The sequence below is a fragment of the Melospiza melodia genome, chromosome 5 (genome assembly GCF_035770615.1).
Source record: "Melospiza melodia melodia isolate bMelMel2 chromosome 5, bMelMel2.pri, whole genome shotgun sequence".
Lineage (NCBI taxonomy): Eukaryota > Metazoa > Chordata > Aves > Passeriformes > Passerellidae > Melospiza > Melospiza melodia.
In genome coordinates this window covers 90651907-90677454 of record NC_086198.1, presented here as the reverse complement: position 1 = coordinate 90677454, position 25548 = coordinate 90651907, and the positions used below count along the sequence as shown (strand labels likewise).

The following is a 25548-nucleotide window of genomic DNA, read 5'->3' as shown; positions in this document are numbered from 1 at the left end:
CTGATCCATTTTTCCAGGAGCTTGGATAATGGATATTAAAATGTGGGTGTGGCTCATTCCCATCCTGATTCCCGGGGGAATTCTGGCCTTGGTTTGAAACTCTTTTGCTCTTCCCATTCCCAAATATCTTCGTTGGCTTCTCAATTCCTTTGAAATTTGCTGAAAATACGGAAAAACCAATTAAAAAGGCTGGAAAATCCCACAAGAAGTTGGATGAGCTATTGGGGGGGGGGAAATTGGGATGGATTAATGATCATTAATGACGATTAGTGACCATTAATGACCTGCAATGATCATTAATGACCATTGATGATGATTGGCGACATTAGTGACTGTTAAACACCATTAATGATGACTGGTGATCTTTAATGACCTTTAATGACAATTAGTGACTTTTAATGACCATTAATGAACAATTCATGATGATTGGTTACCATTAATGACCATTAGTGACCCTTAATAAACTTTAATTATCATTAATGACCTTTAATGATAATTAATGACCATTAATGATGATTGGTGACCATTAATGATCAGTAACAACCATTAACAACCTTTGATGATGATTGGTGACCATTAATGACTATTAATCACCATTAATGATGACAGGTGACCATTAATGACCTTTAAGGATCATTAAAGACCATTGATGATGATTGGTGATCAATAATGACCACTAATGACCATTAATCACCAGTGGTGATCATCAGTGACAATTTACAGCCCTTAATGACCTTCAAGGTCCATCCCAATCCAACCCAATCCCTGATTCCTGCCTATCCCTGCAGCCTGAAGCTTCCCGATGTCCTGGGGAGGGCATCCAGCACCCACCTGGATCAGAACCTGTTCCGCTTCCGGAGCACCCACCTGGAGCAGATCCTCAAGGTGGCCCTGAGGCTCAAGCATGAGAATTCCGGCCTTTCCCAAATCCTGGATCAGGCGGAGGATTGGCTGTGCCGGCTCCGGGCCATGGCGGAGGAGGTGACGCTTCCTGGTTTTCCCATCGTGGTTGTGGTGGGAAGCAAGTGGGGGGGATGTTCCATCCTGGCTCCCAAATCCATGGATTCTCCCAAGGTGCTAGATTTTGATCCAATGGTTGAGGTTGGTCTTGCTCACAGAGGGGTTGAGGTCAACTCATGGATAGGGAGCAGCCGTGGGAGAAGGACTTGGAATGTTGGTGGATGGGAAGTTCTGCGTGCTCCAGCAGATCCCACAGCAGAAATAGGGGGAATTCTGCCCCTCTGCCATGAAGCCAGGCTGGAAGAGCTGGGAATGTTCCCCTGGAGAAGGAATCTATCCAGGGAGTCGTCAGAGTCCCTGAAGGGGCTCCAGGAGAGCAGGAGAGGGACTGGGGACAAGGCCTGCAGGGACAGGAGTCAGGGAATGGCTCCCACTGGGAAAGGGGAGATTGGGCTGGGATCTTGGCAAGGAATTGCTGTCTGGGAGGGTGGGCAGGGGCTGGGCTGGAATTGCCAGATTTGCTGTGGCTGTCCCTGGATCCCTGGCAGTGCCCAAGGCCAGGCTGGATGGAGTTGGATCCATCTGGGATAAGATCTCTCCCAACCCAACCCATTCCATGATTTCACGATCCCATTCTGGGTTGTGCTGGTGGATCCCTCCGAGCAGGATCCTATGGATTTGTGTTTTCCAGCCCCAGAACAGCCTCCCGGACATCATCATCTGGATGCTCCAGGGGTACAAACGTGTGGCCTTCGCCCGCATCCCGGCCCACCAGGTCCTGTATTCCCGGAACATTCCCAACTGCTGCGGCCGGAACTGCGGGAAGCTCCAGACCATCTTTCTCAAGGTACCTTTGGAAGCCTGTCCTGGCAGAATCTTGGTTTTCCAAACTGTTTTCCCACTAAAAATAATTAAAAAGATGGAAAATCCAGCAGGGAAAGCTCAAATCCCAACACAATGTTCAGCTCTGGTTTCATGGAATCATGGAAAGTTTTGGGTTGGGAGAGACCTTAAATACTTGACCTTGTCAGGGTTCCTGTCCCTCTCCCTGTCCTTGCCCCTGGCTTTGTCCCTGTCCCTGTCCCTGACCTTCTACCTGACCCTGTCCTTATCCTTTTCCCTGGCCTTGTCCCTGACCCTATCCATGTCCCTGAACTTGTTCCTGCCCTTGACCTTGTCCCTGTCCCTGCTCTTGTCCCTGACCCTGTCCTTGTTCCTATCCACGTCCTTGTTCCCATCCATGTTCCTGAACTTGTCCCTGTCCTTGACCTTGTCCCTGACCCTGTCCTTGTTCCTATCCACGTCCTTGTTCCCATCCATGTTCCTGAACTTGTCCCTGTCCTTGACCTGTCCTTGTCCTGTCCCTCTCCCTGTCCTTGTCCCTGATCTTCTCCCTGGCCCTGTCCTTATCCTTTATCCCTGGCCTTGTCCCTGACTGTGCCCTTGTCCCTATCCATGTCCCTGAACTTGTCCCTGTCCTTGAGCTTGTCCCTGTCCTTGTCCCTGACCTTTTCCCTCGCCTTGACCTTGTCCTTTTCCCTGTCCATGTCCTTGTCCCTTTGTCCCTGTCCCTCTCCCTGTCCTTGTCTCTGACCTTTTCCATCTCCTTGATCTTGTCCTTATCCCTATCCCTGCCCTTGTCCTTGTCCCTGTCCCTGACCTTTCTGTGACCCTGTCCTTGTCCCTGATCCTGTCCAGGACCACTGGAATTTTGAAGCTCCTCAAGGTCACATTTTACGGATGTCGATGGTGGCGTTGGGATGATCCTGAAGGTCTTTTCCAACCTCAATTCCATGATCCCAAAGCGCTCCACCCACTCCTGACATTATCCCATGACTGCTCCATGTCCCATCTTCCCCATCCAGGGATCTTCATTCCCACCCTTCCAGTCTCCCAGAATTCCCGTTAATCCCTCCCCGGGGGCCTTTTCCTTGGCAGTACCCGCAGGAGGAGACGATGGGGCCGCGGATCCCGGCGCAGATCCGGGTGCGGCTCTGGTTCGGATTGGCTGTGGATGAGAAGGAGTTCAACCAATTCGCCGAGGGAAAACTCTCCGTCTTCGCCGAAACTGTGAGCATTCCCAAGGGATCCTCATTCCGGTGGGAAAAGGGGGTGGGCTGGACCTAAACCCTCATCATTCCCTAAAAACTCTGGTAAGGGGGAGCTGTTTCCACCAGCTCAGCCTGGAATGCTGAGGGGAAAGTTGGGAATGAGCCATGGAACTGTGTTGTCCTTCACAACAGGAAAATTGGGATGCCGTGGAATGGGTTGGGCTTTTCCCAGATCTGTCCCTCTGCTGGGATTATTCATGGGATTCTATGGGATTATTCATGGAATTCTGTAATTCTGACCCCAAATCCATCTTTTTCTTGGCTCTCCCAGTATGAGAACCAGACCAAGCTGGCGCTGGTGGGGAACTGGGGCACCACCGGCCTCACTTATCCCAAATATTCCGACGTCACCGGCCGGATCAAGCTTCCCAAGGACAGCTTCCGGCCTTCCGCGGGATGGACCTGGGCTGGGGATTGGTTCATCTGCCCAGAAAAGACGTGAGTGGGGCTTTTCTGCTGGGAATTCCCAGGAATCCCAAAATCCTGTGGCAAAATCTGGGATGCCTCCGTGGTTCCTTGTCTGTGCCCACGGATGTGATTCCCCTTCATCCAAATCTTGGGATGCTCCAAAACTGAGGATTTTTGGGGTGTGATTTTCATCCTGGTTTTGGTTTTTCCTAAGGAGGAATTTAGCTCGGAGGGGTGGGAGAAATTTGGGAGTGCTGAGGATGGCACAGGAGGATGGTGGGATGGAGAATCCCTGATTTTGGGTATTCCTGGGATTCAGGCTGTTGCACGATGTGGATGCTGGGCACCTGAGCTTCGTGGAGGAGGTGTTTGAGAACCAGGTCCGGCTTCCCGGAGGGCAGTGGATCCACATGACCGATTCCTACACGGACGTGGTGAGGGAAAACTGGGAATTCTGGGAGCTGGGCTGGAATCCCAGGGGGAATTTAGGGATCGGTTTGGGTGAGAATTCCCTGTGTCCCACAGAATGGGGAGAAGGTCCTGCCCAAGGATGAGATCGAGTGTCCTCCAGGCTGGAAGTGGGAAGATGTGGAATGGGACACGGATCTCAACAGGGCTGTGGATGAGAAAGGTATGAAGGATGGAATTTTGGGATCGGGGATTTGGGAATTTTGGGATCCTGGAATTTTGGGATCTACGATTTAGGAAATTTGGGATCCTCGAATTTTGGGATCTGGGATTTGGGAATTTTGGAATCAGGGATTTGGGAAGTTTGGGATTTCTTACCGTGGGACATGGATGAAAACATACCCATGGCTGTGGGAACTGGATCAGGAGAAGGGATCAGGCTCTGGGGGATCCTTTTCCCTTGTCTGCCTGGAGCTGTGGGATGGGAATTCCAAAAGGCAGTACTGGGAAGGTCCTGGAGGAAAAGAAATGGAAAACACCGGGCTGGAGAGTGCTGGAATGGTCTCAGGGGTTGGAATGGCTGGAGGGAGTGAGGGAAGAGTCCCCACGGTGGGATTCGGAGCCAAGGACACCACGGATCCATCCCTGGGCATTCCAGAGGGATGGATTGTGCCGTAAGGAGGGAAATCCATCTGGAAAATTTTGCTGGATTCAGCCACACCTTCACTGTTGTAAATTCCTGGTGGGAGCCAAGGTGTGGCGAGGGAAGCTCTTCTCCCACCTCCACCAGGTATTCCCTTCTTCCCAAGGCTGGGAATACGGGATCACGATCCCGCCGGAGCGCAAGCCCAAGGCCTGGGTGCCGGCGGAGAAGATGTTCCACACCAACCGGCGCCGGCGCTGGGTGCGGCTCCGCCGGCGCGACCTGGAGCACATGGAAGCCGTGAGAAAGGTGGGATTGGCTGGGAAAAGGTGCCACCGGATCGGGATGTGGCCCTGTCCCTCTGGATGGGTGCCTGGCTTGATCCAGGCAGGATCCGTTTTTCCTTGGAGATTGAGGGAGGCTCGTCCCGGTTTCCAATGGAAAAAGCCACATTCCCAGGGGTGGAGAACATTCCGGAGGGATTGACTGGGATGTGGTGTGGGGTGGGGACATCCAGGAAAGTCCGGGAGTGTGGGAAATGGGGGAGGGCCGGTGTCCCCAGCCTGTCCCTATCCCGCTTCCCTCTAGATGGTGCCATTGGACCGGGAATGCCGCTTCTGCTCCTCAGCACCCCCTGCTGCTTCCCAGGGCCACTTGTCTCCCTTCCCAGAAAATTTTTGGGATAATTGTAGCCACTGTCACTCCATTTGCTGTGGGTGTCACCGGGAGAAGAACCTTCCAGGGCTTGGGGTGGATGATCCAGGGAGAAATTCCAGAGGTGGCAGAGTCATGGGAGGGGTCGGGATGATGGCAAAGGGAAAAGTGGGATCTTGGCAAGGAATTGTTGGCTGGGAGGGTGGGCAGGGGCTGGGCTGGAATTCCCAGATTTGCTGTGGCTGCCCCTGGATCCCTGGCAGTGCCCAAGGCCAGGTTGGACACTGGGGCTTGGGGCACACTGGGATGGTGGGAGGTGTCCCTGGAAGTGGCTGAGCTTTAAAGTCCCTTCCATCCCAAACCATAATTCCATGATTCCATGACAATCTCCAGGACCTTTCCCAACTGAAACCAAATGACCTCAGAAATCCTTCCCAACCTGAATATTCCTATGATTCTCCAAATTATTCCATTCCATGACTCCAATCTGGAGGAGACACAGGGAAAACCTGGGGTGGAACAACCATATCCAACAACATCCCGAAAAACCCTAAACCCAGCTTTTGGGTCAGTCCTGGAAAACCTGATCCCTGTGATCCCTGTCTGGCAGCATAAGCAGGAGGAACTGGACGGGGATGGTTGGGAATACGCTTCCCTCTTCGGCTGGCGCTTCCACCTCCAGCAGCGCCGCTCTGACGCCTTCCGCCGGCGCCGCTGGAGACGCCGGATGGAGCCTCTGGAACGCACCGGCCCCGCCGCTGTCTTTGCCTTGGAAGGGGCTCTGGTAGGGAACAGCTTCTCTCATTCCCAAATTTCGGCCTGGAAATGTTATCGGCCGCTCGTTATCTGTTTCCCGTTATCCTGTTATCCTCCCTGTTTGTTCCCTGCTTTCCCTCTTTGCTCCTGACTTTCTCCACACTCTGGATTTTCCAATCCGCTCCTTTTCCAATGATTCCATGAGAGCCAAAGCAGCACAAAGCTCCCATTCTATGTTTTTATGGAACTTTTTCCTCTCCCATTTGGCTTTTTTCCCCCCTTTTTCCTTGCTCTGTCTTTCCCTTCAATCCAGAGTTGATCTCTTTGGGATCAAAGCGGCTCCATGGTGTTTTCCATGAGCTGTTTGCATCTTGGGGGATCCCGGCTGCCTCTCACCCCCAGAGCTCCTGATGGGACTGTTCCTATTCCCCTTTTTCCCATGGGATCCACAAACAGGAATTCTCAGCCTTGGAAATTGCTCCTTTTCCCACAAATATTCCAAGGCCAATGGGGAGTTAGGAGAACTCGGGAATCTCCAAGAGCTTTTCCAACCTAAATTTTAGGATTCTGGGGAACACTGGAAGCCCAGACTCCTCTTGGACACCCCAGAGAATTCCATCCCATGGGGAATCCTGGCTCTGGGGATGATCCCAGCATTCCCGACTTTCCATTGTTTTCCTTGCAGGGAGGAGTGACTGATGACAAGAGCGACGACGGAAAATCTGATGGAAAATCCGCATCCACCCTGAGTTTTGGAGTCAACAGACCCACGATCTCCTGCATTTTTGACTGTAAGGACCCCAGGGGAGCGGGAAAGGCATTTCCCATCCTTTTCCCAGAAAAAGATGGAAAAATAAAAATGGAAAAAGGGTGGAGAGGAGGACAGTGCTTATGGGAACATCCACAGGCTCCAGGATCGGAGCTAGGGATATCCCGGGGGATTGAGCTGGAATTCTCTCAGATGGGAGATGAGGAATGATGGAATCTCCCTGGGATCTTTTCCACGTTTCCCGTTCTTCTGGCAGCTGGGAACAGATTCCACCTGCGCTGTTACCTGTACCAGGCACGGGATCTCATTGCCATGGACAAGGACAGCTTCTCTGGTGAGTCCAGATCTACACCAGCATGGAATTCCAGGAAGAGTGGGACCATCCATGGGCCAGGACACTTTCCCTGATCCCAGGTGGATCCAAGTCCATCCAACTTGGGCACTGCCAGGGATCCAGGGGCAGCCACAGCAAATCTGGGAATTCCAGCCCAGCCCCTGCCCACCCTCCCAGCCAACAATTCCTTGCCAGGATCCCAGCCCAATCTCCCCTTTCCCAGTGGGAGCCATTCCCTGGCTCCTGTCCCTGCAGGCCTTGTCCCCAGTCCCTCTCCAGCTCTCCTGGAGCCCCTCCAGGCCTGGAATGGGCTCCAAGAAATCTCTGGAGCCTTTCACTCTCCAGGCTGGATATGATGGAGCACAGGGAGACACTTCCATGGGATTTGCCCAGGGAAAATTCCAGAGGGTGACAGGATTTAATCAGGACCTTGGCACAGTTCGGCCCCTTCTTCTCCAGCATCCTCAGGAAATTCCTTGTTGGATTCGATCTAGTGAAAGGTTTCCAGCCCATGGGGTTGGATCCGGATGATCCATAAGGTCCTTTCCATCCCAAAACAGTCTGGGATTCCATGATTCCATATTTCCTTAGCATCCCCCTTCTCCCAGCTGCACAGTGGGGCAGCAGTCCCTGGGATTTGGGATTTAGGAAGGGAATTTCCATGGAAAGAAGGGAATCCAGGTGGAAAACCAGGGCTGGCCTTTGAGGAGGATTTTTCCACGTCCTGCTGCTCCACCCTTTCCCAGCATAACTCCACAGATTTCTGAAATTCCCAGGATTGTGCTGGTGCGGTCGGGACTTCCCATGCTGGGGTTTTTGGGATAAGAAAGAAGTCAGAATAGGAAAAATCCTTTAATCCATGGGATTTCCATGCTGGAGGTGCTTGGATGGTTGGATGCAGGTGGAACATCCCTTTAGAATGTGGTTGAGGGGGTATGGAATGCCGGAAAATCCCCCATCCTCATCCCTGGAGGCTGGGTCATCCCAGCCAGGAATTCCCATTAATGCTTTGGAGCTGGAAAAATGGGAAAAGGGAATGTCACCTCCTCTAGATCAGAGCTGGAATAATGTCCCAAATCCCGGGAAAAGAGTCCACTGGTGGGAGAGCTCCAACATCCCTCCAGGGCTATCCCTGCTTGATTCCCATGAGAATTTACAGAAGGATTTGGGTGGAATTTCCCTCCAAATTCTGGGATTTCAATCCCACTTGGAACAACACATCCCAGGAATGATGGGAAACAGGGTCAATCCAAAAACTGGGGAAGCAGCTGGACCGTGATCCCGAGGGAATTCTGCTTTTCCCTGTGGTTGGAATAATGTGATTTTTGGGAATAAACACCCCAGAGCATCCAAAAAAAAAAATCCCCCAGTGCCTGTTCCCACCTGGAATTCCCACAAAAGGCTCCTTGTTGGGATGAGGAGGTGGGAGCGAGGTGAGCTCATGGCCCGGGAGGGGAGTCCGGAATCGTTTTCCTTTGGAAAAATCCCGGCCAAGGACAACACGAGCAGCAACGTTCCACAATGTGGGATTGTGATTCCCGCTGCCGGGAATAAAGGAGTTCATTAAAGGGGCTTGGCAGTTGGAAAAATAAACATTCCCTGCTCCCAACAAAGGGGCTTTAGAGAGGCTTCCATGAAAAAAAAAAAAAAAAAAAAAGGAGGAGAAGGGAGGGAAAAATGGGAAAAAAAAAAAAAAAGGGGAAAGCAACTCCAAATCCAGGGCTTTTTGTTTATTGTAATGGATTTGGCCGAGGAAAAGTGAGAAAGGCTCTTCCCAGAGTGGGTTTTTGGGAATGTCTGAGTGGTCCTGGATTGTTGAGTGTGGATAGAGGGAGAAATCCAGCCCCTGGTGCCCCAATTCCTTGGAAAACGGGGGGAAAAGGGGGAATGCTGCTGAGATCAGCTGGCCCTGCTTCCAGGGGGTGTGGGATCATCCTGGGATCTCAATCCAGTGGTTTGTGGGATAATCCTGGGATCTCAATCCAGTGGTTTGTGGGATCATCCTGGGATCTGAATCAAGGGATGTGGGATTTTCTTGGGATCTGAATCCAGGACTTGTGGGATGTTCCTGGGAGCTGAATCCTGGGATGTGTGTGGGGTGTTCCTTGCATCTGAAACCATGGGTGTGGGATAATCCTGGGATCTGCACCCAGGGATTTGTGGAATAATCCTGGGATCTGAATCCAGGGAGGTGTGGGATAATCCGGGGATCTGCATCCTTTGCCTCCCATTAAAGCCCCCAGGGATATGTGGGATGTTCCTGGAATCTTCATCCAGGGATGTGGGGGATGCTCCTCTACCTTCCAGCCAGGAATTCCTTCCCAAGATCCCACCCCAATCTCCCCTTTCCCAGTGGAAGCCATTCCCTGGCTCCTGTCCTTCCTTCCCTTGTCCCAAATTCCTCCTCAGCTCTCCTGGAGCCCCTTTAGGTCCTGGAAGTGGCTCCAAGATTTCCCTGGATCTTTAGAACAATCCCAACTCTCAGACTGAGCCTTTCCAGCTGGAAAACCACCTGGAAAACCCGGCAGTTTAAGCTTGGAATGCTGAATTCCAGGTGGGATACACTGGGCAGCTCCTTTCTCCTCAAGCAAGACCTGAGGGAACTCAGGGTGAGATGGAGCAAGCTGAGAATTCCCAAATTCTTTGGGAGCCGGTTCTGGATGGAGCTTGGAATTCTGTGAGAGCCAGAGCTGGGATCCATCCCTGAATCCCAATCCTTGAATCCCATTCCCGCAGATCCCTACGCCATCGTGTCCTTCCTGCACCAGAGCCAGAAGACGGTGGTGGAGAAGAACACCCTGAATCCCACCTGGGATCAGACCCTGATCTTCTACGAGATCGAGATTTTCGGGAATTCTCAGGATGTGGCCGAGTCCCCTCCCAACATCCTGGTGGAAATCTACGACCATGACACCTATGTGAGTGTGGCCATTCCCGACGGGAATTCCCAGCCTCTGGAATGTGTGATTTCTGGCATCTCTGGGTGGTTTGTGCTTTGGAGTGGACTTTCCAGAGGGGGAAAATTCCAGGGAAAATCCTGGAATGTTGGGTAGTGTCCTGGAGGTCCCATTCGTTGAGCTTCCTCATTGTCATTTGAAGTGGGGAAATTAACAGAGTTTCCTCATGGAAAAACATTGGGATAAAGTTTGATGCAGTCGTGGAAATAGGGAAATGCCCTGTGCTGTTTGTGGTGTCCAAAAGGCCTGGGAATTATGGAATTTTGGGGGGTCAGTGGCAGGAACTTGAAGTTTTTCCCAGAAAAAACAGGCTGAAAAAAAGAAGTCGGAAAAACCAAGTGCGACAGGGAATTGTGTGGAAAACCACTTGGAATACACCTTGGGAAGGACTTGGGAATATCTCGGGAATCTTCTTCCCTCTCTCCTGCTTCTTCCCAGCAGGAAAGATTCCAAAGATCCCAGTGCAGAGCGGGGAATGGGATTTTTAAGAGCTGCCAAAGGCTCTGTGTTCCTGCTCTGGAACACCTGGGATAGGAATTCCTAAAAAGGTGTTTTTCTCCTAAAAAGGTGTTTTTCTCCTAAAAAGGTGTTTTTCTCCTAAAAAGGTGTTTTTCCAGCCTTAGGAATTCCAGGGAGGACTTGGAAAGCTGGAGGCTCTAAGAGCACCAATCCCATTCATTTTCCCTGCCCCAATCCCATAACGGGATCGTCCCTCACTCCTGATTTTTAGCTGAGAGGAGGGATGGATTTCTCTGGGAAAAGGGATGGCAAGGACGATCCCAATTCCCATGGTTCCCAATTCCCTGGAATTCCCTTTCCAGGGTGCGGATGAATTCATGGGACGCTGCATCTGCCGGCCCAGCCTGGAGCGCTCGCCCCGGCTCTCCTGGTATCCCGTCCTCAAATCTGGCCGGAATGTCGGGGAGCTCCTGGCCGCCTTCGAGCTGATCCAGAGGGAAAAGGTGAGATCCATCCCTGAGCCTGGAATGCTCCAGAATTCCATTTCTTCCTCAGGATCCAACTTTTCCAGGCAGTGGGTTTTCCATTGGTGCCTTTGGAGCCTGTGAAAAATCAGAGGGATTTGGGATTTGTCCCTTTTTGAGGGATAATTCCATAGGAAGAGATTTTCCAGGAGGGAAAAGAGGTGGTTTAGGGTTGGCCTGATGGAAAACTGCAGAATTCCAGGTGGGATGGGCTGGATGGATCCTTCTCTCCTTGCCAAGTCCTGGGGAGGTCTCATGGATATCGAGGGAGCTGGGAATTGCCAAATCCCTAAGGAATGCTGCCCTTTCCTTGGAATTATTTCTGGAGGGGGTTTAGGAGAGCTGAAGCCACTCCAGCTTTCCCAATGGCTGCATCCCAGATGTGCCAGGAAAAAGGGATGGATTGGGAAGCTCAGTCCCTGTATCCCATTCTTCCTTCCCAGCCCTGAGGTTTATCTGGGAATGGGAATCCCACAATTCCCTCTTCCCTGGAAGTCCCAGCCCAAACACCAGGACAAGGACCCAAATATCCACATGTGGCCTCTTCCTCCTCCTCATTCCCTCAGAAATGGGTGGGAAAGGCCTTGGAAAAGCCTTGGAATGAGATGTGCTCCCAGAGGAGCTGTTTGATCCCAGTGGGAATCATCTGGGTGGATTTGGTCCTTCCATGCTGGATGAGAATCCAGGATTTTTAGAGTTTGGAATGGAAGGGGCTGAAGTTTCCCTCCTGGAAAAAGAGGAATTATCAGTGGGAATATTAATGGGAATTGTGTTCTCTCCCTGCAGCCGGCTGTTCATCACATCCCTGGATTTGAGGTAATTCCCAACTCCTCCTTGTAAATCCAGCACCATTCCCAGCTTTCCCAGGGATTTGGAGGTGTTTCCAGCCCTGCGGCAATCCCTCCATCCTGTCTTAGGGAATTCTTTTAGGATAAAAGAAATCCTAAAGCATAGAGATTCCGATTTTCCTCAGCTGATAAGGAAAACTGGGAGTGGGGCAGCTCCTTCCCGACAGGGCAAACTCATCCCATTCCAGGATGATCCAGAGGATGCCTTGGAGATGCTCCAAAGGCTCTGGAGCCAGGCTGGCAGAGCTGGGAATGTTCCCCTGGGGAAGGGAAAATTCCAGGGAATGCTCAGAGTCCCTGGAGGGGCTCCAGGAGAGCTGGAGAGGGACTGGGGACAAGGCCTGCAGGGACAGGAGCCAGGGAATGGCTCCCACTGGGAAAGGGGAGATTGGGCTGGGATCTTGGCAAGGAATTGCTGGCTGGGAGGGTGGGCAGGGGCTGGGCTGGAATTCCCAGATTTGCTGTGGCTGCCCCTGGATCCCTGGCAGTGCCCAAGGCCAGGCTGGATCCACCTGGGCCAGTGGGAGGTGTGGGATCCCATCCTGGATGGGATTTAAGGATTTTTCCTCCCCAGCCCATTCCTTGATTCCCTTTGGATATCAGCTCCAATTATAAACCTTGGGGTGGGTTTAGGGATGAGAATTCCTCTAATTCTGTCCTCTCCTCTTTCCCAGAGCGAGCTCTCCTCCAGTCTGGATGAGGTGAGTCTTCGAGAATTCCATATTTTCATCTTGGAATTGTTCAAATTTGTTTCTTTAGGAAATCCTCTTTTTCCCAGATGGGTCAAGCTGGGAGCATCACGATTTTGGGAATATGAGTGACCTCTGGCCTGATGGGCTTTTCCTCATGGCCAGGAATGTTGGGATCCATTTACCCTCTGGAATGAGGTGTCCCATCCTTTCAACCCGGGTGTGCCAAAGCTGGAATGCTCCCAATTCCAAACTTTCCACAGGGAATCCCAATTCCAAACTTTTGATAGGGAATTTGCTGTGAATCGAGGATGTGCTGGACTGTTCCAGTTGTTCCAAAGGAAATTTTCGTCCCTCATCCTGGGAAAAATTCAGGGATAGGTTGGATGGGGCTTGGAGCTACCTGGGATAGTGGAATGTTCCCTGCCCATGGAAGGAGATGAGTTTTCCAATGGAAAGTATTCCATGATTTCATCATTCCCATGATTCTTATTCCACACCCAGGATCCCAAGACTTTATCCCTGTACATCCCATGGAGCCAATCCCAGGCTGAACCATCAGTTGGGATCTTGGAAAACTCCAGGCAGGGAAAGGGAACAACTCTTGGAATGTTGTGGTGGCGCTCGGAGCTGTTAATCCCAAAATTTGGGAGATGAGCTAGGAAAGACCTGAGCCACATTCCCAGGAAAGGTTGGATTGGATGGGATAAACACATTTTTCCAAGATTTTTTCCCACCCAAACCAACTTTCCTGACAGCTCATCCCGCTGTTCCATGTGTCCATAATCATCTCTCTCCTTTTTTTTTTTCCTCCATTTCTTCCCACTGCCGGGATTCCGGGATGGGGCATTCCACAGCTCTGCATCCCTGCCTTGTTCTCGGAGGGGCTCCTCCAATGGGTATCGCTCTCTTCCCTCTCCTTCCCTTTTCCCAGAATCCAAGAAAATCCTGGCAGAGCCTTTCAGGGAGAGCAGGATTGCAGGAACCCCATCCCAACAAAATTCCTAAGGATTGGTGCCACCTGGAGCCTCGGGTGCCCCATGGATGCTCCTGAAGGACCGGGATGGCTCCATCCTTATCCATTTTTTCTTGGGAATGGCCTTTTGTGGCTGAATTCCCTCTGAACTCTGGGATTTATATTCGCATCTCAGCTTCCATTTAAACTGGGAATCTTTTTCAGCCTTTTTTTTGGCCTCATCCATGTTGATTTTCCCGGATACAAATCTGGGATGGAATCAACGATCTCCAGAGTTCCCTGCCACCTGGATTCCCTTGGATTTATCCTTGTTCAACCCATCCTGGCTCCCAGCAGGATTTTCATGGATTTTCTTCCCTCCAGCCAGCTTTGTCTGGGAATTTTTTTTCCCACTCCCCCACTCCCGTCCTGATCCTTCTGTGCTCCCGCCTCATTCCTGGCATTCCCTGCTCATTCCCATCCATTCCAGCATTCCATCCTCTGACATTCAGCTGGAATCCAGGAGGATGCCTGCAAAACCACTGGGAGAGCAGCAGGAAGGACTTAAAAAAACGTGGAACGACGCAGGGTTAAAATCCAAGTTGATCCTGGAGAGGATGGACGGGGCAGGAGCTCTTTCCCAAGGATTTCCCACTGGATTTGCCGAAGGATTGATCTCTAAAATCCCTTCCAACCCAAACCATTCCATGATTTCGGGCCTGAGCAGCCTGAAATGAATTTTTTTGGTAATTAGATTTCCAGAGGTAACCCAGGGAATGTGGGAATTCTCTGCAGCTCTCCCTTCTCCTTTGGGTTATCCCAGATAAAATTCCCATTCCCTGACAGCACTAACCCGCGCTGGGAGCATGTGGATCATGGAATGGAGGAGTGGCTGCTCCGTGTGGGAATCCCAGGCACCTCTTCCCACATGGAATTCCCCAAAACCTCCTTCTAACAAGCAGCTGGACTCAGGAACCAGCAATTCCCAAGGAAAATTAAAACTTGGAATTTTATGGGAAGGGGAGTTGGAATTGGATGATCCTTAAGGCCCTTTCCAACTCCAACCATTCCATGATTCCGTGTGGAAAATCCCTTTGGAGAACCAATCCCTCACCCAGTCCCGTAATTAAAACACACCCACACATCATTGAATCCAATAAAATTCCAGCTGGGAGAGAATTCCATGCTCCTGGGATGGATTTCCAGAGGTTTTGCTTTCATTCCGGCCTTTCTGGGGGCTCTGGGAGATGCAGGAAAAGAAAAGGGGAGGAATTCTGGCTTCCACTCTCCTCCTCCGGAAACGCAAGTTTGGAATTCCTCAGCTGCCTCGCAGATTTGGGATGATCCCAATGGAATTCCCAGGTAGTTTCTCCAGAGCCCTATCCCATGGATTTCTGGATTATCCATGAAGTGTGGGATGAACCACAGCCCCTTCCCAGATCCAGAGGTGATGCCAATCCCCCATCCCACGGTGCTGCTCCCACTAAACTTTTTGGGAATTGCCCAACTACAAACCTGCCGCTGCTGCTTCATCCCTTTCCTCATCCCACTGTGATCCCGGAATGGGATAGAGGTGATTCCATCCCGTCATTCCCTAAAAAAGGTTTAACCTTGGAGGGCAGATCCTTTGTATTTTTTGATCCCTGGGAAAACCTCAGGAATGTTGGATCTTCTCCAGGATGGATTAAAGAGATTGAACCACTTTTCCGGCACCTCCATCCTGCCATTTCTCACCTCTCTCCTCTGGCTGTCCTGGATTTCCTGGGAGATATCAGTTTGGCAAGGATGGAGATTCCGGGTGGATCCAACCTGGAAAGGGATTGGATGTCCCATCCTGGTGCTTCCTGACATTTTCCTTTCCCTCTCTGCTCCCACAGTCCGCGGATTCCGACCTTCCCTACCCGCCGCCGCAGCGGGAGCCCAATGTTTACATGGTCCCGCAGGGAATCAAACCTGTCCTGCAGCGCACGGCCATCGAGGTGAGCCACGGATTCGGGAATGACAGCCGGGAATGGGATCCAAGATGGATTCTGGGGTGTGATTCCAAAAAAAAAGGAGGCTCCAGGGGGAACTTCTGGTTATTCACAATTCTCTGACAGGAAGGTGGACCTGGGATTGTTGGGGTCTGCTCCCAGGGAACCAGGGATGGGATAAGGATGAAGTTCAGGGAACAAGGAATGGGAAAAGGATAAGGATGAAATTCAAGGAACAAGAGATGGGATAAGGATGAAGTTCAGGTTGGATATCAGGAGGAATTTCCTCATGGAAAGGGTGGTCAGGCATTGGAAGTGCCCAGCGAGCTTTGGAAGTGTCCAAGGAACTCCTGGTGCTGAGGTGGGGATCAGTCAAAGGTTGAACTCCATGACCTTGGAGTTGTTTTCCAACCTCAAGGATTCCATAATTCCCACTGCTGCTTGTGTTGCTTGTCCTGGAGGTTCTCCTCCACTGCTGAGGAGCTCCATGGAAACCTGGAAGCAGAGCCTTGGCTCAGGATTTGGTGTCCCCTCATCCCACAGATCCTGGCCTGGGGGCTGAGGAACCTCAAGAGCTTCCAGCTGGCCAGCGTGACCTCGCCCAGCCTGTTGGTGGAGTGCGGCGGGCAGCGTGTCCAGTCCGGCGTCATCAAGAACGTCAAGAAGAACCCCAACTTCGATGTCTGCGTGCTCTTCATGGAAGTGGTGAGGTCCCAGCGGGACTGGGGTGGTGCAGGGGCAAGGGAATGTCCTCAAAAACGGGGTGAAGTTCCTTAAAATCCTGTAAAAATGGATCTGGTGAAGGACCTCAAAGTTCCATAAAGGAGGACCTTGTGAAGGGCCTGGATGTCCCATAAAAATGGAGCTTGTGGTGAAGGACCTCAAAGTTCCATAAAAATGGATCTTGTAGTGGAGGACCTCAAAGTCCCATAAAAATAAATCTTTTGAAGGGTTTGGAGGTGCCATGAAAATGGCTCTTGTGCTGAAGGACCTGGAGGTCCCATAGAATTGGATCTTGTGGTGAAGGATCTCAAAATCCCATAAAAGTGGATCTTGTGCGGAAGATCCTCAAAGTCCCATGAAAGTGGATCTTACGAAGAACAGTGCTGTAAAAATAAATTTTATAGTGAAGGACCTCAAAATCCCATAAAAATGGATCTGATGAAGGACCTTAGAACCCCACAAAAATGGACCATGTGGAGGTGTCATAAAATTGGTTCTACTGGTGAAGGACAGTCCTGTGAAAATGGATTTTATGGTGAAGGACCTCAAAATTCCATAAAAATGATTCTTTTGGTGAAGTTCCTTCTGCCCTTGATTTTTTGGGGAATGGTGCAGAACCTCTGCCCTCCCTTTCCAGTCTCATTCCATCTTCCTTTCCCTCTTCCCGCAGCGTCTGCCCAAGGAGAGCCTCTACAGCCCCCCCATCATCCTGAAGATCATCGACAACCGCCCCTTTGGCCGGAGACCCGTGGTGGGACAGTGCACCATCCGCTCCCTCCAGGAATTCTACTGGGATCCCTCCCAGCAGGACACGGGGGCGCCCCAGGAGCAGCCAGGTATGTGGGAATGCCGGGATTTGTGTCCTTCGTGGAGTCATGGGATGGTTGGGTTGGGAGGGAACTTAAAGATCATCCGGTTGCACCCCATCCATGGGCAGGGACACCTCCCACTGTCCCAGGTGGATCCAAGCCCCAATGTCCAACCTAGCCTTGGACACTTCCAGTGATCCAGGGGCAGCCACAGCTGCTCTGGGAATTCCATCCCAGCCTCTCCCACCCTTCCCAATGGAATTTTTTCACAATATTCCATTGAAATCTCCCCTCCTTCAGTTCAATCCATTCCCTCTTGTCCTGGCACTCTGTGTCCTTGTCACAAGCCCCTCTCCTGACTCCTTGGAGCCCTGGATGGGATGGGGATCATGGGCTTGGGATATTGGAGATGAGCTTTGGGTGGTGAGAAAAGTCTGGATGAGTTTGGGATCTTGGAGATGAACTTTGGATGGTGGGAAGGGTCTGGGATGAATTTGGGATCATGGAGAAGAACTTTGGGTGGTGGGAAATGTCTGGCATGAGTTTGGGATCATGGAGATGAATTTTGAATGGTGAGAAATGTCTGGGATCATGGACATGAATTTTGGATGGTGCGATGTGTCTGGGATGAGTTTGGGATCATGGAGATGAACTTTGGATGGTCTGAGGAGCCTGGATGAGATTGGGATCATGGAGATGGGATCAGGGAGAAACTGGGATCACTCCTGGAGGTAGATCCCACAGTTTCTGGGCTCTGGGATTCCCAAATCCCGGGATCACGGTGCCGTCCTGCTCCGGTTGCAGATGACATCAGCCTCACGCCCAGGGACGACGTCCTCATCGACATCGATGACAAAGAGCCCCTGATCCCCATCCAGGTACAGAAAACGCGCTGGGAAAATCCTGGATTCTTTCTGTGGGTCTGGTGAGGGTGGATCCGAGGTGCTGATGTGAGGCCGGATCCGCTTGGATCCATCCTTTTCCAACTTTCACGCGTTTTTCCTTCCTCTCCTCACCTGCGCAACCCCAAACTCCTCCTCATTCCCTCTCTTGGGAATGAGGGACTGGATCTGCTTTCCTGATGGAGAGAAATCCATGCCAGGTTCTTCCCAAGGAAAGCAAAAATTCCCCGAGGCTCTGTCATCCTTGCTCCGTGGCCGGATCTCCTTTTCCCAGTTTGGCTCCTGGTTTGCAGGAATTTTACTGAACTGGGATTGTAGAATCCCAAATCCATTGTGGTGGGAGTGGGAATTGGTGCAGTTCCAATGAATTTGAGGGATCTCAGCATTCCCTTGGGAATGGATCAGGATGGACACACCCCTGGAGCTTCCATTCTTCCAGAAACTTCCTGTACCCACAGTCCTCGGGTTCCTTCTCCAGCAGAAGGAATCTTTGGGATAGACCTGTGCCGAGATGTGAGTGGGATGCACGGATCCCAAGGTGATCCCGGTGCCTCTGGAGCAGCTAGGAATGGTGTCAGGAATGTTTGGTGGAGCTTTTCCCAGTCTCCCATGCCTTGGTGGGATATCAAGGGCGGGAATTTCCCTTCTCCCTATTCCTGGATGCCACAGGACTGGAAAAGCTGGAGTTTCCAGAAGGAATCAGCTTTCCAGGTGTTTCCTGTGTCAGTTTCCCTGGCCTTGAGCGATTCCTGGGATGGAGGAGCTGCTGAATCCAAGATGTCCAACTTGGGCATGGATCCTGCTCTTTATCCACATCCTTGGTGACTCCTGGGAGTTTCTATTCCCAAGGATTTTCTGGTGCTTTTGGATATTTGTGGTGTATCCCAAGCCAAACACAGGCTGGGTCCCACATCAAGCTGGGAATCTGGAATTTGGCTAATTCCCCAAAAAAAACTGTGGAAGTGGCCCTGCTCATTCCCACTCATTCCAAATCCTCATCCCTGGAAGTGTCCAAGGCCAGGTTGGATGGAGCTTGGAGGAACCTGGGATAGTGGGAGGTGTCCCTGCCCATGGAAAAGATGGAATGGGATGAGATTTAAGATCCTTCCCACCCAAATAATTCCATGATTCCATGATCCTCTTCACAGCTCCGTTGGGATCTTGTCCTGAAATCCTTCAGCCTCCATTGGGAACAGGACAGGAGAACTGGGAAAAGTTGGCTCTGGTGAAAAGAGTGGAAAGGGAAAAGCAGCTCCCGAAAATGCTCCTGATTGGAACACTGGGAAATTGGGAAAGCAGCCCCATTCCCTCCTTTTTGCTTCCCATTTAGGATTTATCCTTAAAATTTACAGCTGGGCTTAATCTTTTATCAGGGAAGTAACTGGAGCATGTCCATGGAAAACATGGAATTTGGGAAAGGGACTTGTTGTAATAAAATTCCTATTTTTTTAAGTCAGAGAAACTTGGGAGAAAACTGAGGGAATAATGTGGGAATCTGTGGGATCCCACCTTGAGATGTTGAGCTTGATCCCAGCTTCCCATGACCTTGATCTGGGGTTTCCCATGATCTGGAATTGGAATTTCCCACAATCCAGTGCAGGAAGAGCTTGGACCTTCCCACCGGTGGGATTCCCAGTTTGTCCCATTTTTCTGAATGATCAGGATGGAGGGAACACCCTGGGATGTCCAGAGTGGCTTTGGCCATGCCCACGGATCCCTGGAATTCTCTGCTCAGATTTCCATGATTTATTCATGGAAAGCCATGTTGGTGGCAAACCTGCTCCCATTTTTTCCTTTGGGAATAAAACCTCTGGATAGGGACTCACCTCCCTTTATACCCCCTGGAGCTCTGGGAGCTGCTCCCAGGAATGTGGGATCCCATCCCAAAGATTCCAGAGGAAGGAATGAGAAGGAGCTTTGGAATCCTGGAGCTTTGTTCCCTGGGATAATTTTATTGGAAACATCTCCAAGCTCATATCAAATTTAGGGAAGAGTTTACACAGTAGGAAAAGGGAGAGAGGGATGTGACAAAACCATTCCAAAGTGGAAAATTCCAGCATTTTTTTCCTGGAAAAGCATTTCCCAAACAATCCCCCTGCCACCAATGGAGTTCTTCAGTTTGACCCCGGATTCGTCCTTTTCTGTTTGTTTCTTTCCTTGTTTTTCCTGTTATTTCGGGAAAGGAGGGAGCTTCTTCCTGGAAAGCCAACCCAAAATTGCCACCTGGGAATTTTGGCCCTGGAAGCTGCTCCTCTCCTGGAGGTGGGCATGGATTGAGGCGTGGATGGACCATTGGGATCATTCCGCCCATCCCGGGCCAGATTTGGCAGGTCAAGGACCAGTCCCTGCTCTGCTTTCCTGGGAAAAGGGAGGGATCCCAAGCCAGCAGCTCGTGCTCAGGGCTCTTTGGAAGCAGGAGCCAGGATTTTTCATGGATGCGTTTCCTTGTGTGGCTCCGGAGTTTTTCTCCCTCCTTGCCAAGCCTGGCTTTGGTCCCTGCTCCAAAGGATGGTTGGAACAAAGGATCCCTTTGTTGCTTTCCCTGGAAAATTGGGAAAACAACCAGAGGTGAAATCCCTCTGCTCCAAGGTTTGGGAGCGTGTTATCCATCTCATCCGAGCAGGATCAAGAGTTCAGATGGAGTTTAAAACCAGTTTAAGTGCACGGGACTCATCCTGGTAACCCAAAGCGAGGAAAATCCTAAAAAATCACGGAAAAGTGATTTTTCCCGGCTAATCCTGTCTAGATTGGTTCTTTGGGAAAAAGGACACGGAGCAAAGCTTTGGAAAGGTGGAATTTGTGGAAGAGGCTGCTGGGTCAGGCCTTGTCCTGCCTGCTCTGCTCCCGGTGTTTTCCGAGGGTTCATTCCCATGGGAAGAGGCTTGGGAAGGACTTCCACAGCTCCATGGGATTTGTTCTGTCTACTCATGGATAAACCAGCTGGAAAGGAGCTGTTCCCAGAGCCATGAGGGAATCCTGGTGGAAAATGATCCTCAGGGAGTGTTTTCCCTATGGAATGTTTTCCCTATGGGAATCCTGGTGGAAAATGATCCTCAGCAAATGTTTTCCCTGGAAATTGTGGAGTTTGGCCCAAGGATGCCGGTCTGGATCTGGTTGGATAAGAGAATGGTTTTGGGAACAAGCCTGAGCTGGATAACTGGGAATGCTGTCAGGATTGGCCTGATCCTCAAACCTGGCTGTTTTCTGGGAAGAACCTCTCATTCCTCCCCCTTTTTCCACTTCCAAGGGATCCTTGGAATCCTGAAACAGCGCTGCCGCTTCCTGCCCATGGATGTGATGCCGGCTTTTGGTTTGCCCAGGATGAGCCGGGCTTGGACCTGGGCTTTGATCCTGAGCATTCCCAATCCCATTCTAAATCCCCCTGGCTCAGATCCTTCCCTGAATTCTGGGATAACTCCTTGACTTTACAGCTCGCAGTATCCAGGGAAAAGCCTCTGCTCCACTGGAAATTACTAACAACTTTTCCATATTTTTCCCCTTTAATATCCCATTTTTCCTCTACCTCATTCCAGCTGTTTGCCGAACATCCCTAAAAACAAGCCCTGTGCTCATCCTAAATTTGCCTCATCCTGGGAAACCCCAGGGTTGGTAATATTAGTTTGGATTAATCCCATTAATTGTTGCTTTTGCTGCTGTGCGTTCATCCCGATTCCTGGAATTCCTTGGATAACAGATCATTTTAATTTGTAGCTTCCTGAGGGTTTGACGAGCTCAGCACTAATTAACATCCCGGATTCCCGGGCCCTGCCTCATGTAGGTATCGCTTCCTTTCTAATTGCTAATGAATTGCTTAATTAATTAATTGCTTAATTGATGACCTGTGTCCATGAGGATACGCGGATAAAGCCAGAAGGAGGCGTTTTCCTTCTGGGAGTGATCCCGCTTGCTGCTTAGGAAAATGGCAATTCCAGCTGGCTGCCCCTGTGTCCTTGGGCTTTCCGTTAATTCCAAAGGGAATGGGGGGGCGGTTTGAAGGAATTCCATCCCCAGCTCGGGGATCCCAGCACAGGAAGGACATGGAAATGTGGGAGTGATCCAGAGGTGGGACCAGGATGATCAGAGGGATGGAACAGCTCTGCTGGGAGGAAAAGCTGGGAATGTCCCCCTGGAGAAGGGAAAAATCCAGGGAATCCTCAGAGTCCCTGGAGGGGCTCCAGGAGAGCTGCAGAGGGACTGAGGACAAGGCCTGCAGGGACAGGAGCCAGGGAATGGCTCCCACTGGGAAAGGGGAGATTGGGCTGGGATCTTGGCAAGGAATTGCTGTCTGGGATGGTGGGCAGGGGCTGGGCTGGAATTCCCAGATTTGCTGTGGCTGCCCCTGGATCCCTGGCAGTGTCCAAGGCCAGGTTGGATCCACCTGGGACAGTGGGAGGTGTCTCTGCCCATGGATGGGGTGGGAATGGGATTTGGGGATCCTTTCCATTTTCCTGCTCCCTTTTTCTCTTTTCCATGAGAAAAGCGGATGTTGGAATTTTCCTGGGTTTTATAGGGAGGGCAGTGGAGCTTCTTTGCCTTCTCAGGGATAACACTCCAGAGGAGTAGTTCCCTTCATCCCAAATTCATCCCGATTAGGTTCTCCATGGAATCATGGAATGGTTTGAGGTTGGAAGGACCTTAAATCCCATCCTATTCTGCAATTCCCATGGGCAGGGACACCTCCCACTATCCCAGGTGGATCCAAGCCCCAGTGTCCAACTTCGCCTTGGACACTTCCAGGGATCCAAATATTTTCCAATGGATGGATTTCTCCATTCCAGAGAGGTGGCAGTGCTGGGATCCCAACTATGGAAGCAAAAATGCCTGAAATAACACCCCCATCCCACTGTCCATCCACATTTTTAATTTCCATGGATGTGTTTTTGATACAGGTCAAAGAAAATCCAGGGGAAAAAAACAAAAAAGAGGGAAAAGCTACAAAGCGTTAGTTTAAAATCAAACTACGGGAATATTAGGTGGGAATAAACCATCCAATTGTCCTGGTTCATCCAGGATTCTCCAGGAATGGGAGTCAATGTGATAAAGCCAAGTTTGCAGATAGATGGGAATGTTTCCTCGGGAAAACCATCCTGGTTTGGAAAACTGGGTTCCCATCTTCCTTCCCGTCTCCTTCTCCTTTATGGTTCAGGAGCTCTGCACAAAAGCAGGAGCTGGGAATGAGGCCCAGGGGCTGCAGCTGGGGAAATCTTGGAAAAAAGCTTTTCCAGCCAAAAAAATACAGCTCCGTGCAGAGTGTGTGAGGGAGGTCCTGGATTTCACCGGGATCTGCCTCAGGCCGGGGCGTTAATGAGGAGGGGGAAGAGTTTAAAGTGCCAGAGGTCAGGGATGGGTGGGATCTTGGGATGGAATTCTGCCTTGGGAGAGTGGGCAGGTGCTGGGCTGGAATTCCCAGATTTGCTGTGGCTGCCCCTGGATCCCTGGCAGTGCCCAAGGATGGACACTGGGGCTTGGATCCACCTGGGAGCTGTCCCTGCCCATGGATGGGGTGGGATTTAAGGTCATTTCCCACCCAGAACGTTCCAGGACTCTGGAGCCCATCTGCTCTGGGAGAGCTGGGAATATTCCCCTGGAGAAGGGAAAAATCCAAGGAATCCTCAGAGTCCCTGAAGGGGCTCCAGGAGAGCTGGAGAGGGACTGGGGACAAGGCCTGCAGGGACAGGAGCCAGGGAATGGCTCCCACTGGGAAAGGGGAGATTGGGCTGGGATCTTGGCAAGGAATTGCTGGCTGGGAGGGTGGGCAGAGGCTGTGCTGGAATTGCCAGATTTGCTGTGGCTGCCCCTGGATCCCTGGCAGTGCCCAAGGCCAGGTTGGATCCACCTGGGATAGTGGGAGGTGTCCCTGCCTGTGGGATGGGATGAGCTTTCAGGTGCCTTCCCATTCCATGATTCCATGATTCCTGGGCACCTCCTGGAGGAGAGGAGCTCAGGAGGGACTCTTGGACACCTCTGCTCCTCCATTCCCTGCTGAGGAGCCCTACAAAGCAGTTACTCTGCTGTTACTCCACTGTTACTCCAGCTCGTGCTGCTTTCCAAATCCCCCATCCCAGGACACGTTAACGGAGCCCAGCGGAGCCAATTCCAGCCAATCCATGTCTGTAAACTATTTGGGATAATTGGTTGTTTGCTGTGTTTGCTCCTTTCAAATCCAAGCCTGCATTTCACGGCTTCTCCGGTTACTGTTCCTTGGAAGGGCTCTGGGTGTTGGATGGCTCCTCCTGGGAATGATTCCCATCCCAGCGCTGCCCCCCCGTAATGTTCCTGATGGTTTTAATATTCCCAGCTGGGAGCCAGCCCATGGCACTGCCACTGGGGAGGGGGAAAAGTATTCCTAGAGAAAACTCCGAGATTTCCCCAGCCAGGGTTTGCAGGATCATGGAATGGTTTGAGTGGGAAGGGAGCTGAAAGCTCACCCCATTCCATGGGCAGGGACACCTCCCACTATCCCAGGTGGACCCAAGTCCTTCCAAGCTGGTCTTGGGCACTGCCAGGGATCCAGGGGCAGCCACAGCTGCTCTGGGAATTCCATCCCAGCCCCTCCCCACCCTTCCAGCCAGGAATGTTTTCCATAAAGGAGGAATTATCCTTCCTTCATTTGTGCTTTCTTCCCAGAGCTGCTGCAGCTCCTGGGATGACGGGATTGGGTGAAATGATCCGGTTATTCCCAGGATATCCAAATGATGGGTCCCTCTTGGGAAAAGTTGGAGTTCTAGGGTGGCGAGAGGGAACAGGGATGGAACACGGATGGGGAGACAGGGAAACTCTGGGTAATCACGGCAGCAGATTTCCAGGTGGGAATGAGCTCCTTTTCCAGGGAATTTTCAGGATTTGCTCACTTGAGGTTAAATTTATCCACAAGGGATTCTCACCTGGGGGTTGTGCCCAGTGGGATCCATGAAAAAGCTGGAAAGGGAGCACAGATCCCAATCCCAGAGATCATCTGTACCATGGAAAAACCCCTGGAGGTGGTTTGGGATACCTGGAGGGAATTTTATCTTTCCCTTGGATAAATGAAATTCCTCAATCTGTTCTTTTCTAATCCATTGCTTTCTATGGCTTTTCCATTCCCCAATGGAATCATATCCATCACCATTAACATTCCAGCTGCTCCCCTTCCCTCCTTTTTGTGTTTTCCCTGTTTTTCATTGGAATATCAGTCAAAATCCACCAAAATCTCTAATCCAGTTCTTTCTCTTGTGGCTGCAGAGGATTCCATGGGTAAGTCCTGGGTTGAATCCAAGCGTTTTCTCTGTATCCCAATACCTGTGGAATGTCATGATGTCTGAATGGAGCCCTTGGAACAATAAAATGGGAAGTGACGAAAGGAAAATTGGGATTTCCCCTCCCAAAAAAAGGAGGTGGCAGAAGCCTCTGAGTGAATTTCCATAATATTCCAATTAAATCTGGTGTCTATCCATTAAATCCCGTGCTGTTGATTTCAAATATAAATCCAGTAAAACTCCATTTGGAATTCTCTGTGAGGTCACTGAGCTGGAATTCTGTGGCCTCCTAAAAGGAGACACCAGGATTTTCTCGGAATTTTTCATGAATTGCAGGCAAAGCGATCTCAAAAATGGGATTCCTATAAAATCTATGGAATATTGAGCCCACATGGTTCTTTTTTCCTCTTGGAATGGTTTGAACTGGGAAT

General features: G+C 51.0%; 1 protein-coding gene across 9 annotated transcripts in view; it reads left to right on the top strand.

Annotated features, from left to right (window-relative positions):
- Positions 1-25548, top strand: part of DYSF (dysferlin) — a 72426-nt gene that overhangs the window by 20588 nt on the left and 26290 nt on the right. For 4 of the 9 annotated variants that reach the window (XM_063157801.1, XM_063157798.1, XM_063157800.1 and 1 more), the window contains 20 exons: positions 789-981; positions 1652-1807; positions 2899-3030; positions 3343-3509; positions 3799-3913; positions 4005-4110; positions 4697-4839; positions 5795-5968; positions 6626-6731; positions 6966-7043; positions 9780-9961; positions 10822-10962; positions 11770-11799; positions 12506-12532; positions 13378-13419; positions 15353-15454; positions 15992-16153; positions 16842-17007; positions 17785-17858; positions 21594-21656. In XM_063157801.1, the coding sequence (XP_063013871.1) occupies positions 789-981; positions 1652-1807; positions 2899-3030; positions 3343-3509; positions 3799-3913; positions 4005-4110; positions 4697-4839; positions 5795-5968; positions 6626-6731; positions 6966-7043; positions 9780-9961; positions 10822-10962; positions 11770-11799; positions 12506-12532; positions 13378-13419; positions 15353-15454; positions 15992-16153; positions 16842-17007; positions 17785-17858; positions 21594-21656 (2359 nt within the window). The remainder of the gene's footprint in view (positions 1-788; positions 982-1651; positions 1808-2898; positions 3031-3342; positions 3510-3798; positions 3914-4004; positions 4111-4696; positions 4840-5794; positions 5969-6625; positions 6732-6965; positions 7044-9779; positions 9962-10821; positions 10963-11769; positions 11800-12505; positions 12533-13377; positions 13420-15352; positions 15455-15991; positions 16154-16841; positions 17008-17784; positions 17859-21593; positions 21657-25548) is intronic. The other 5 variants (XM_063157805.1, XM_063157803.1, XM_063157804.1 and 2 more) reach the window with 2 other exon arrangements.